The sequence below is a fragment of the Achroia grisella genome, unplaced genomic scaffold, assembly GCF_030625045.1.
Source record: "Achroia grisella isolate CSIRO2021 unplaced genomic scaffold, CSIRO_AGI_Agris_v1 utg768, whole genome shotgun sequence".
Taxonomy (NCBI): domain Eukaryota; kingdom Metazoa; phylum Arthropoda; class Insecta; order Lepidoptera; family Pyralidae; genus Achroia; species Achroia grisella.
The window spans coordinates 903894-917690 of NW_026713015.1; the positions used below are offsets into that span (position 1 = coordinate 903894).

The 13797-nt window shown below is 33.3% G+C and overlaps 1 protein-coding gene across 2 annotated transcripts; it reads right to left on the reverse strand.

The window, feature by feature from the left end:
• Nucleotides 1-6426: 6426 nt before the first annotated feature.
• LOC131850390 (gastrula zinc finger protein XlCGF49.1-like) lies at nt 6427-13711 on the reverse strand. 2 transcript variants are annotated; one of them, XM_059200603.1, is made up of 4 exons: nt 11889-11977; nt 10657-10846; nt 8605-8798; nt 6427-6926 (listed from the first exon to the last, which is right to left on the reverse strand). In XM_059200603.1, the coding sequence occupies exons 1-4, from the start codon at nt 11914-11916 to the stop codon at nt 6628-6630; spliced, it is 711 nt and encodes a 236-aa protein (XP_059056586.1). In that variant the 5' UTR covers nt 11917-11977; the 3' UTR covers nt 6427-6627. The 2 variants fall into 2 exon arrangements, with proteins under 2 accessions (XP_059056586.1, XP_059056587.1); XM_059200604.1 differs by lacking the exon at nt 11889-11977 and adding an exon at nt 13548-13711 and having other exon boundaries at nt 6429-6926.
• Between the last annotated feature and the right edge of the window lie 86 nt (nt 13712-13797).

Here is a 13797-nt window from a genome sequence, read left to right on the forward strand (position 1 = left end):
ATCCTACTCCCTACATGTTATCAATAATATATAGTCAGAAAATAAGGGATTCGGTCAGCTCTGACAGGTCTGTTATCCTACTCCCTACATGTTATCAATAATATATAGTCAGAAAATAAGGGATTCGGTCAGCTCTGACAGGTCTGTTATCCTACTCCCTACATGTTATCAATAATATATAGTCAGAAAATAAGGGATTCGGTCCGCTCTGACAGGTCTGTTATCCTACTCTACATGTTGCTAGGCAACGCTGTTGCCGCGCGCTATCTGTAGATTCGCCACATATTAATAATCAAATAAAAAAGTATTGTATTGAATTCTAAGTGTAAATAATATTTCTGATTTAGAAATAAAAAATTGCTGTGATAAGCGGTACCCATGTAGGTCTATTCGTCCACCTTTGTCGCTTCAACGTCACAAAACTGTAGCTTTTACTGGCAGCTTTCGTTACCGGGTAACTAAATGTTGGAACAATATTCCACCACCCATCAGAAATATTACATCTCAATATACATTTAAAAAACATATAAAAACACACCTATTACAGCAACAAAAACTAAGTTGTTCTGGTGACAGAGCGCAGTAATATTCTAATTGTTTTCCTTTCCATTAAGACATTTTTCACTCCTTCATGGCTATAATTATTATTTCTTTTAAACATTTATTATATTCCTGTTCATAGTATTCATATATATCAAATTAAATTGTGGTATCTCGGTATTTATAAAGTTCTGGTACTCTAACTGTAATTCGTACTTTCCAAGTTCTTTTATTACTTATTTATTTCACATTATTTCGTTTAGTTCATTTTAGTTTATTAAAAAAAAAAATATATACAAGGTACATTATTCAACCTAGCTATCGAGGACATAGCTGAAAATCAGTGTTTTGCTCTTTGAGTGATTCTCCACACTGAGCTATGTACCAATTTTGTATTGCTGTAGCACACACATGCAGGTTTACCCTTTATTGAACTGTTATATTGTAGGTACCTGTCATTTGATGTTGTAATTAAGCCTGTATGTGTGTACTAAGATACAAATAAAAACTATTATCTTATCTTATCTATTATCTAATCTAATTTGAATTGAAAAAATATTGGCTGCAAATCAAACACGGAGATTATTTAACTTCTCTTATATATACATATAGCTACTTGACACTTCTAGCATTTAAACCGAACGGACTATGCACACAATATAGTGGTTCTATTCAAATACAAATATCAAAATATCTTTATTCATCTAGGTCAATTACAGACTCTTATGATATGTCAATTCTACCGTCAAAGAGAGAGAGATTTCGAGATGAGTAGAACTGACAAGAAACTCAGCTCGTATTCTTTTCAAATAAGGTTGTACGTGTTTACAATAATACAGATTAATTTTTAAATTCAAATTTGGGAGAATAAAGTGACCAGCATATGATATTGCAAAAGCAAAAAGTCAGTAATCAGTGTTCGTAACCTGAACAGGCCAGTACTGTAATGTATAATGTGTTATTTCGATGTAAGAAATTAAAAAAGCATATTTAAAATTGAAGAATTTATAAATGAGAATAATGTTTTGGTAGAAAATATCTAACTTAAAATTCATAGCGCTGACAATGTTATCTGATTGAACAGAGATTAACTGCGTAGGGGTTTCTATGTTGATTGTCGCATGCCTAATCCTTATTGTTAATTAAATATAAGTAAATCAATATTTATTTAAAAGAGCAACACACAAGTTTCTTGCTTATTCTTCTTGTGATGAATCTGCATTCCGAATGAGTGGTAGAATAAAAAAACTTGACTATTCAAAAGTGCTTATATTAAGTTTATTTGAAAAAAGATTATTTCTATTTCTATTTCTCTATTAAAAAAAATAACCATTGGAGGGAAAATTAGAGGGAATTTCCGACGAAGCCTCTTAGCGTATACATATAAATAAAATTGTAGTGTCTGTTTGTAATATTGAAATAACCATTTTTTATTACATGCGTATGAATATAAATACGATACATGCACCAAAATAACATTAATTATAATTTTTGTCGGTATCGGTTCAAACATTTCAGAGATTCTGGCTAATCTCTGAAATGGTTGATCCAATATTGACGGGACTTTTTTTGGCAGGTAGCTGCTGTAATAAGGAGTAACTTAGGCTACTTTTATTATAGAAAATGAAATTTAAATTCCACGCGGACGAAGTCGCGGGTACGGCTAGTCTTTAATAAAACAGTAATGCGATATTCGGTTATATTGAAACGAAACTCGTGTCACCAAACACTTGAATCATATTTGTAAATCTACGACTCTACTAAATATGTGAGTGAGTGTGTGAGAACTTATATCAATGTGGATTGTTATAAGGGCAGAGGATGACGAAAAAACGATATGACAAGAAAGAAAATTGAGTTTTAAGAAAGAAAATCATTTGTATTCATGAGTATGATTGTTTCTATCGTTCTGGATGTTTTCCATGTATATTATGTATGTATTTACACAAAAAATCTATGTATTTATATCAGTTGTCTAGTACCCATAACACAAGCTCTGCTTACCGTGGGACTAGTTGGCGCTGTGTTAATTGTCCAGGATTATTTATTTATTTATATCAGTTGTCTAGTACCCATAACACAAGCTCTGCTTACCGTGGGACTAGATGGCGCTGTGTTAATTGTCCAGGGTTATTTATTTATTTATATCAGTTGTCTAGTACACATAACACAAGCTCTGCTTACCGTGGGACTAGATGGCGCTGTGTTAAATGTCCAGGGTTATTTATTTATTTATATCAGTTGTCTAGTACCCATAACATAAGTTCTGCTTACCGCGTGGGACGAGATGGCACTGTGTTAATTGTCCAGGGTTATTTATTTATTTATATCAGTTGTCTAGTACCCATAACACAAGCTCTGCTTACCGTGGGACTAGATGGCGCTGTGTTAATTGTCCAGGGTTATTTATTTATTTATATCAGTTGTTTAGTACCCATAACACAAGCTCTGCTTACCGTGGGACTAGATGGCGCTGTGTTAATTGTCCAGGGTTATTTATTTATTTATATCAGTTGTTTAGTACCCATAACACAAGCTCTGCTTACCGTGGGACTAGATGGTGCTGTGTTAATTGTCCAGGGTTATTTCTTTCTTTATTAATATTATTTCTTCTCTCCGTTGTAGGTACTGTTCGTGTTGTATATAGGCGACAGTTACCACTTACCATCAGGTGGTACGTCAGTTTGTTTATCATTACAACTTTATTTAGGCTGTAATGCCCAAACGTTGAAGTTTCTTGCCAGTTCTTCTAAATTGGAATGGAAGTAACTTTTATTTTCGGAAAATTAACTATTTAATTTGTCTATGAAGCGGTTTTTTTAATAGATAGAGTGATTCAAGAGGAAGGTTTATATGTATAATACATAGACACCCATGCGAAGCCGGGGTGAGTAGCTAGTAATATTATTAACGCGAAAGTTTGTCAGTATGTATGGATGTGTGGTTAGGTTGGCCTGTTGATAAAAGGAGTGAATAGCAATGAAAAATTTTATAAATAACGAGGCATATAATATCAGAATAATATATATAGAATAAAAATAACAAATAATTAATGTAAGGTTTTCTTATATTGTAACATTGTTGCATTGCACTGAATAAATGTTTTTTCTTTCTTTCTTCTAAAATATCTTACATTATTTAAATCAGTAATTTGCAAGCGAAATTATTTGACATTTAGAGAATATAGTTTTTAGTAAATGTAGCTGAATTATATGGCTAGTTTATGCAAGGAGGTTGGTAGCCTACAGATGTTTGTTATTCTTTCACGCAAAAAGTACTCAACTGATATATTATTATAATAATAATAATCTTAGGACAATTCACATAGTGCCATCTTCACCCAAGTTATGCTACTAAAGCTTGTGTTATGGCTACTAGACAACTGATACAAATACATACATTTTTTTCGTAAATACATACATATTATACATAGAAAACACCCAGACCGATACAATCATACTTATGAATACAAATGTTTGTGCCGTGCGAGGAATCGAATCCGCGACCATCGGACGTAAAGCGGTGTGCTAGACCACCGAGGTCGTCGATATATTACTATAAATATTGAGAATCTATATAATAAACTGGACGGTAGAGAAAAAAATATTGATGCAAAACACTTCTTAGTAATATTATAAATTAGAATGTTTGTGAGTATGGATGGATGTTTGTTATTCTTTCACGCAAAAACTATGGAACGGATTTTAATGAAACTTTACAGTAATATAGCTTATACATCAGAATAGCAGCTTTAAGCTGTGCGTTTATTGTGTGTTCTTTTGATACAAGCAGCTTATATAGTAGAGCAGGAAAGGAGCAGGTGAAATGATGAGTCCAGTAATGTCTATTTACATATTAATAATAACGAAATATTTACTATGAATATATATACAAGAAGGCGATTCGGGCCCGAATGACAAGCTCGTTATTTTTCTTGCTCTATCGTAACTATTTTTTTTTTATTATTAAGTATTTTACGGCCTTGGAAACCTCCTTTCAGCCAAACAATTACATTTAACTATATCTTTAGCGTTATAATCTATAACGTTCTTATTGTATTGTGTATAAACCCGTATAAAAATGGATAACTTTCTGTATTTTGTAGGATAGATGGCAAGAGGCGGGGTACTTCTTTTTTATTATATAAACTTATTAAGCCATCTATCAAAAGGCAACGGTGTTGCCGCAACATGATAGTAAATTCGCCACAAGCTATTATGTAAATTGGGTCGGCTAGTAAATAATAATAATCCAGGATAATACACAGAGCCATCTAGGCCCAAAAAAAACCGAATTATAGCTTGTTTTTGGGTCTGGGCGACGGTTACCACTTACCATCAGGTGCCGCTTGTTTACCACTCCCATTTGACAGCTAGGGGTAGAAAAAGGTTATTCATAATCCACAGTCGACCCGTAAAGACGTTTGTGACAGAGTCGAAATATCGGGAGCTCTTAAATGAGTGGTAGAACAAAAAAAATGTGACTATTCAAAACTGCTTATATTATGTTTATTTGAATAAAGATTATTTCTATTTCAAATTGTATCATGATAGGTAAAAAGTATAGCTAAAATCTCTTACATGAATAAATAGTTTTTGATTTAATTTGATTCTGTTTAAATTTCTAAAATTTCAATTCAAATAAATAAAAACAATCTTCCCAACCATAACTTTATACAACAAACGAGGACATAAATTCATTTTTATTCTTCTTATCCTTACCATGCCTCTTCGAGTGCAGCATCATCTTGCTCCTCATCAGTCACACCAAACATTAATATATACATATATATCCGTCATACTCGTGAACGGGTGCTGTGGGGACTGGCCTGTTCGGGTTACGAACACTGATTACACTATTTGCTTCTGCAATATCATAAATTGGTGGTCACTCTATTCTCCCAAATTTGAATTTAAAAATGAATCTGTATTATTGTAAACATGTACAACATTTATTTGAAAAGAATACGAGCTGAGTTTCTTGTCAGTTCTCATCTCGAAATCATTCCGAACTGACGGTAGATTCGACATTTCATAAGAATAGAATAGAATAGAAAATCATTTATTCAAATAAACTTACATTGAAGCACTTTTAAATAGTCATAACATTTTTTTTTTAATCTACCGCTCATTCGGAATGCTGTCTCATCACAAGAAGAACAAGCAAGAAACTTGTGTGTTGCTCTTTTAAATAATTTATTCTTACTTACAATTTAAGTTTAAGTGTGTGAATACAAACCACCGATTAGCACTAATTCAATGAAATAATAAAATAGAAAAAACATTCAATATACAACAACTGGTTAAACAATTAATAAGAGAAAATAAGTCATAGTGATTAGAGCAGACCAGTCCCTACAAGCAGCACCCGTTCACGAGTATGACGGATGAGCCAGCCATCACTGCGCTCGACCACATTTTAGGGAGCCCGGCCCACCACGCCGCCACAAGTCTGGACATTTTAGTGAGCATGACTACTCAAAACACCAGACCACGTCATAGCTACTCACAATTGCCATCTGATAGTTATAGTATTCACATTTTACATAAGAATGCATGCGGCAATATATATATAAAACCGCTACGCTTTCATATTTCTAAAATAATTGAATCAAGAAAGCAATGAAACAAACAAATTATAACGTTGTATGCTAATAAACTAATTATTTACATAAGTCTGTAAACATGTACAATATTTATTTGAAAATACGAGCTGAGTTTCTTGTCAGTTCTTCTCATCTCGAAATCATTCCGAACTGACGGTAGATTGGACATATCATAAGAGTCTGTAATAGACCTACATGAATAAAGATATTTTGATATTTGTAATTTAATATAATCACCATATTGTGTGCACAGTCCGTTCTGTTTAAACGCTCGGAGTGTGAAGTGCCTACAGTAAGAGAAGTTAATAACGTCCAGGTTTCGTTTGCTGAATTGCTGATTGCTACATGGATAAAGATATTTTGATTTTGAATACATACATATATATATATATAAATGATTTTTGATTTAATTTAATTTGATTCGGTTTAAAAAAAAATTTCATGCAAAACCATAAATAAAACCCATCTTCCCAACCATAACTTTATTCAACAAACGAGGACATAAATTCGTTTTTAGTCTTCTTATCCTTATCGTGCCTCTTCGAGTGCAGCATCATCTTGCTCCTCGTCATGAACCTCTTCAGACACACCGGACATTCATACCTCTTATCTCCTATATGCATTTTGACGTGCATCACTAGGTTATTCTTCTGTGTGAAGGATTTTGAGCAGATCTCGCAGGTGTACGGTTTGATACCTTTATGTGCCTTTTCGTGGCGGTCCAGGTCTGCTTTCCGGTAGAAGGACGAGCCGCATTCGTTGCAGTTGAAATTCTTTATACCTGATAATATATAGATACATTTTCTTAGTTAGCTTATATATAATTTGCTCGCGGCTTCGCTCGCGTTAATATAGCCCTTTAGGGGTGGAATTTATCAAAATCCTTTCTTAGGGGATGCCTACGTCATACTAACTTTATGCATGCAAAGTCTCAGCCCGATCGGTTTAAAATTGACGAAGTTTCATACAAACTTTCATCCCCTATTTTAAACCCTTGGGGGTAGAATTAATCAAAATCCTGTCTTAGCGGATGCCTACGTCATAGTAGCTTTATGCATGCAAAGTCTCAGTCCGATGGGTTTAAAATTGACAAAGTTTCATACAAACTTTCATCCCCTATTTTATTGCCTTGGAGGTAGATTTAATCAAAATCCTATCTTAGCGGATGCCTACGTCATAACATCTACCTGCATGCCAAATTTCAGGCCGATCCGTCCAGTGGTTTGGGCTGTGCGTTGATAGATCTCTATGTCAGTCACCTTTGAGTTATATATATTTAGACTAGTAGACCCATACTACATTATAGACACCTATATAAAGATACATTGTAAATAAACTGGCTTTTAAAAAAATAATAAGTAATTTAATTGAGTTTCTTGTCAGTTCTTCTCAATTGAATGTATATACTGAACTGGACGGTAGGGAAAAAATTATAATATGTAATGTAATAATAAAAAAATATAAATGGTTGGTAAATATATTTATAAAAAGAACGGTTTTTAGAAAGAATTAAATTTTCAAATGCAAATTTAACAATAATTTATTCATGTAGGACATTTTAGCCGCTTATGAACGTAATTTTTTTTATATTATAATTTATTCCCACGGTCCAGTTCGGTATATAGATCCAATTGAGAAGAACTGGCAAGAAACTCAATTGAATTACTATTTTTCTAAAAGCCAGTTTATTTACAATGTATATTTATATAGGTGTCTATGTCTAACATTAAATGAAAATCCGTTTATGAACAACTATTGCCATGCACGCTCGTCATTAGAAATAGAAACAGAAATAATCTTTATTCAAATAAACTTAATATAATCATTCAGTGAGTAATAGGCCTTGCTCAGTAAATATGATTTAACAGTTGTTTTGAATTTATTTAAGGGTAATTCCAATATATCCTTTGGTATCTTATTGTAAAATTTTATACCTATTCCCATAAAAGACCTATTGACTTTTTCTAAACGATACCAAAAAAAGTTTAGAAAAAGTCAAAGGACAGTAAGTTTGTCTTTAAATCTAGTATTAATATTATGAATGATATGATAATTAATATATTATGAGTGATGGCTGGCTCATCCGTCATACTCGTGAACGGGTGCTGCTTGTAGGGACTGGTCTGCTCTATCACTATGACTGATTTCCTCTTATTAATTGTTTAACCAGTTGGTTATATATTCAATATTTTTCCTATTTGAGTATTTAATTGAATTAGTGCTAATTGGTGGTTTGCATTCACACACTTAAACTTAAAAATGTAAAGTAATAATAAAATTATTTAAAAGAGCAACACGCAAGTTTCTTGCTCGTTCTTCTTGTGATGAGACAGCTTTCCGAATGAGCGGTAGATTAAAAAAATGTAATGACTATTCAAAAGAGCTTCAATGTAAGTTTATTTGAATAAATTATTTTCTATTCTATTCTATTCTGAATATTGCTGTTTTTTGTAGTCTACCTTTATGTGATAGCTGGTGTATACTTAAGTGTCCAAGTTGCGTATATGTTTTCCCACATGTAGTACACATGTAGGGCCGCTCCCCCGTGTGGGTCCTCATGTGTTTCTTCAGTTCGTACCCCGTCTGGAACGACTTCTCGCACTGGTCGCACGGCACACGCTCTTTAGGTACTTTTGGCTTTTTTCTTTTCTTTCTGGTGCAAAAAAAAATTAATTTTTTTTTTAATACTACTAATAGCAGACCCGACTACGCGTTGCTGTGGCTAAGGTTCTTGAAATAATATTGCGACTATAATAATAATAATAATAAAAATATAAATATAAATATAAATATAAATTCATAGAAAGCAAAGTTCCATATTACAAATACAGCCCTATTAATGTATTAGAAAACGATCACTGTAAACTGTACTGGGATAGAACAATAATTACTGACAAAACTGTACATCACAATAGACCAGACATAACATTACACGACAAAATCAATAAAAAAGTATATCTTGTAGATATAGCCATCCCAAACACACACAATATACAAAGCACAGTCAATGAAAAACTAACAAAGTACACAGATCTAGCAATAGAATTAAAAAAACAATGGAAAGCACACACCATCCACATAGTACCCATAGTTTTGTCATCCACAGGAGTTATACCAAAAAGTCTGAACTAACAACTAGACACGTTGCACATCCCCTCTTTCTACAATAGACCTATTACAAAAAGCCGTCATACTAAACACATGCCGAATAGTAAGAAAATTTCTTTCTTCGTCACATAACTCATCCATGCTTGGCTAAGGCCCGCGTGTTTGAATATATTACCCCCGTAAAAAGGGAGATATAATAAATATATATATATATATATAATAATAATAATAATCTCAGGACAATTCACACAGCTCCATCTAGACCCAAGTTAAGCTAGCTAGAGCTTGTGTTATGGGTACTAGATAACTTATACATATACATAGATTTTTTTTTTGTAAATACATACATATTATATATAGAAAACACCCAGACCGATACAAACAATCATACTCATGAATACAAATGTTTGTGCCGTGCGAGGAATCGAACCCGCGACCATCGGTCGTAAAGCGGTGTACTAGACCGCTGGACCACCGAGGTCGTCACTATAATTTGAAATGTAAGCTATCCTATCTTTCAAGTTGGATCGAATTGCAAATCAAATTTGCAATCGGTACAGTTTTGGATTCCATCGCGGACAAACGACGTGACACGTAATTTTTATGTATAAAGATGTTGGTAAATAAGCATACGGCCCATCTGATGGTAAATGGTTACCGTAGCCTATGAACGCCTGAAACACCAGGGGTGTCACGTGCGCGTTGCCGACCCTTAAGAAACCTTAATATATCCTTCTTGAAAAACCCCATGCTGTAGTCTCGTGGGAAAACCTCGGCAGGTAGTTCATTCCACAATCTAAGTGTACGCAAGAGGAAGCTCCTCTGAAACCAAAGCGGTTCTTAGCGATTTAACACACAGTCTTACTTTTGATGGTCGCGGGTTCGATTCCTCGCACGGTACAAACATTTGTATTCATGAGTATGATTGTTTGTATCGGTCTGTGTGTTTTCTATGTATTTACAAAAAATATATATATATATATATATATATATATATATATATATATATATATCAGTTATCTAGTACCCATAACACAAGCTTTAGCTAGCTTAACTTGGGTCTAGATGGCGCTGTGTGAATTATCCTGAGATTATTATTATTACTATTAAGTAGCTATACACGCGACTTCGTCCGCGTGGAAATCAACTTTATTTTTCTAAAATAAAAGTAGCCTAAGTTACTCCTTATTACATCGACTACCTGCCAAAAAAAGTGGCGTCAAAATCGGTCCAACCATTTCAGAGATTAGCCGGAACAAACAGACAGACAGAAAATTTGTAAAAAATGTTATTTTAGTGTATGTACCGTATTTATATTCATATGCATGTAGTAAAAAAAGGTTATTTCAATATTACAAACAGACACTCCAATTATATGTATAGATTTTACAGTTGTGTTATACTTTTTCTGGGCTGTCTGGTCTCCATCCTCGTCTGATATCTCGATCACTTCACATTTGATGACCACCTCCTCTATGGGTACATTGGTCACCGTGGGCACCTCATACCCAAACTGTTTCTGCTGCAGGCTACTACTATCGCAACTGGATAGATTCTCTTTAACTATATTTTCCGTAACTGTAAGTTCCTCCACTGAAAAACAAAAGAACACAAAAGTGAACAGAATATCTTCATCATTACATAGTATAAAACAATATAATTGTACTGTATTTAAATATTTAAATAAATAAAATGCTAAATTGCGCTTCACATTTAATTAGGCCGTTCCCGCCATTTTTTCAATCAGGTTCTGTCAACTGCACAGAGTACGTTATGAACAATATTAATTGGGCCAAAGACTATATATACTACAATAATATAAAGCAATAATACAGTAGTATTACATTAACAACAATAATATAAAACAAAGTCTCTGTCGCTGTCTGTCCCTATGTATGCTTAAATCTTTAAAACTACGCAACGGATTTTGAAGCGGTTTTTTAATAGATAGAGTGATTCAAGAGGAAGGTATATATATATATATATATATAATACATGTACACCCGTGCGAAGCCGGGGCGAGTAGCTAGTCTTATATATAAAATTCTTGTGTCACAATGTTAGTTACCATACTCCTCCGAAACGGCTTGACCGATTTTTATTAAATTTTATATGCTAGTTCAGTAAGGTCCGAAAATCGGCTACTATCTATTTTTCATACCCCTAAGTGATAAGGGTTGACTACCCTAATGAGAATAATAAGAGGTAGAATAAAAAAACTTGACTATTCAAAATTGCTTATATTAAGTTTATTTCAACAAAGATTATTTCTATTTCTATTATCATATATTTTTTATTTTTTAGACATTTTTTTTTTTAGTTTTTTTATAATGTGGAGTTATAAAATACATACAACCCTAAATTTTCACCCTCCTACAATCAACCCCTATTTTTAATAGTGATTTTAATTTATATGGCAAAACAACATTTGCGGGGTCATCTAGTAATATATAATTAATTGCTTTACTGACTGACTGAATAAAAATGTTAAAACACTTTCTCTAAAAAATATATATCTCTATAAATAGTAGCGATATAATATTGTAACTCAAAGCTTGCTGTGGTCACCTATAATTATGAGAAAAGTTAGTTTTTTTTTTTTTTATAACACGGGACAAACGAGCATGCGGCTCACCTGATGGTAAGTGATTACCGCCGCCCATGAGCACCCGCAACACCAGGGGAATTGCAAGTACGTTGTCGGCCGTTTAAAAAGGAATAAGCTCTTTTCTTGAAGGTTTCAATATCGTATCGGTTCGGAAATACCATTGCTGGAAGGTGATTCCACAATGTGGTTGTGCGAGGCAAAAAGTTTCTAGAAAACCGTACTGTGGAAGACCGCCATTCATCCAGATGATCAGGATGGTATTTCAGTTTCTGGCGGGTGGTACGGTGGTGAAACTCAGCAGCTGGTATTAATCCGAACAATTCCTCAGAACACTCCCCGTGATATATGCGGTAGAAAATGCACAGAGATGCAATATCTCGCCGCAAAGCCAATGGGTCGAGTCTGTCACATAGACGTTGATTACCAATGATTCTGGCTGCTCGGTTCTGAATGCGGTCAAATGGAAGTAGCTGGTATTGTGGTGCTCCGGCCCAGAGATGAGAACAGTATTCCATATGCGGCTGGATCTGCGCCTTGTGTAATTGCAAGCGATGGGCCGCCGTGAAATACCGTCTCACTCTACTGAGCATACCAAGCTTTTTGAGGCTATTTTAGCCTTGTCCTCCAAATGTCCGCAAAACTGAACGTCACTGGATATATCAACGCCAAGGACCTCGAGATTTGGCTTCACATCAAGGAGAGTGTCTTGAAACTGAGGAGATACGATAAATGGATTCTTTTTAGCGGTAGTTTAAGACCATTACAATAGTATAGAATCATGACAGATTTTTTATTGCAGTATCTTATGTTGGTTATAAAATAAATTAGAACCTACTGTGAAACTGGAAAGCTAGCGAAGATACCTTCGAGAACCTGAAGCCCAAGAAATCTGCAGAACCATACAGGTATGTGACAGACATAGTAAATTCCCTAACATTTTTGGTAGCAGAGAGTAGTTTCCCAAACAGGAGATATATAATATATATATAAAAAAACAATAATAATTAATGTTAACAGTAAATAAAGGCTTTATTACCCATAACACTAGATCTACTTATCTTGCAACTAGATGGCGCTGTGTGAATTGTCCACGGTTATTCTGATCCTTACATAGTATAGAATGAAGTTGCTTCTACTGTCTGATCGCTTAAATCTTTTAAACTATGCAATGACGATTTTAAAACCATTTTTAGTAATAGATAGAGTGATGTAAGAGGAAGATGTAAGATGTCTAATACATGTATACCCGTGCAAAGCCGGGGCGGGTAGCTAGTATATCTGATTTCTGTCTGTACAGAAGATATATGAAACTTGCAAAGAAGTATGTAATTATATGTTTCAATATAATGTTAAATATATATAAAGTATACAAGCTTAGGATTATATGGGATCAGAAGTTCAGTGTGTAACCTTGAATTATTAAACACATATATAAGTATATAATTAAATTTTTATCATTTAAATGCGAAATAAATTTATTGTAACTGGCAATTCGCTAAATAATAGATGTATCGAATAAAAAAAAATACAAAAATACATTTTAAATATTACATTAATTTGATTTTGAAAATCAAATGTCGATTTATACATAATCTATCGAATAGACAAAATTATAAAACTGGTTTTGTAACTTAAACATTATTTACGAAAACATATTAAAATAAATAAAGCATATTAACAACTTACTCTTATCACCGAAACACTGTTTTGTTTATTTACAATCCATGTATTTAATTATTTGATATTTAAACTAAATATTAAATATATTATTTGTTTTTTTACTAAAATACAATACGTAGCGGTCACACACTATGCTCTTTTATTGAAATATTTTCGTAAAATTTGTAATAATAATGACATTTACGTGTAATTTTTCTTGTTCAGTGATTATTTTTTATAACAAAGTTAAATTATTTTCTGCTATTTTTAAAAAATA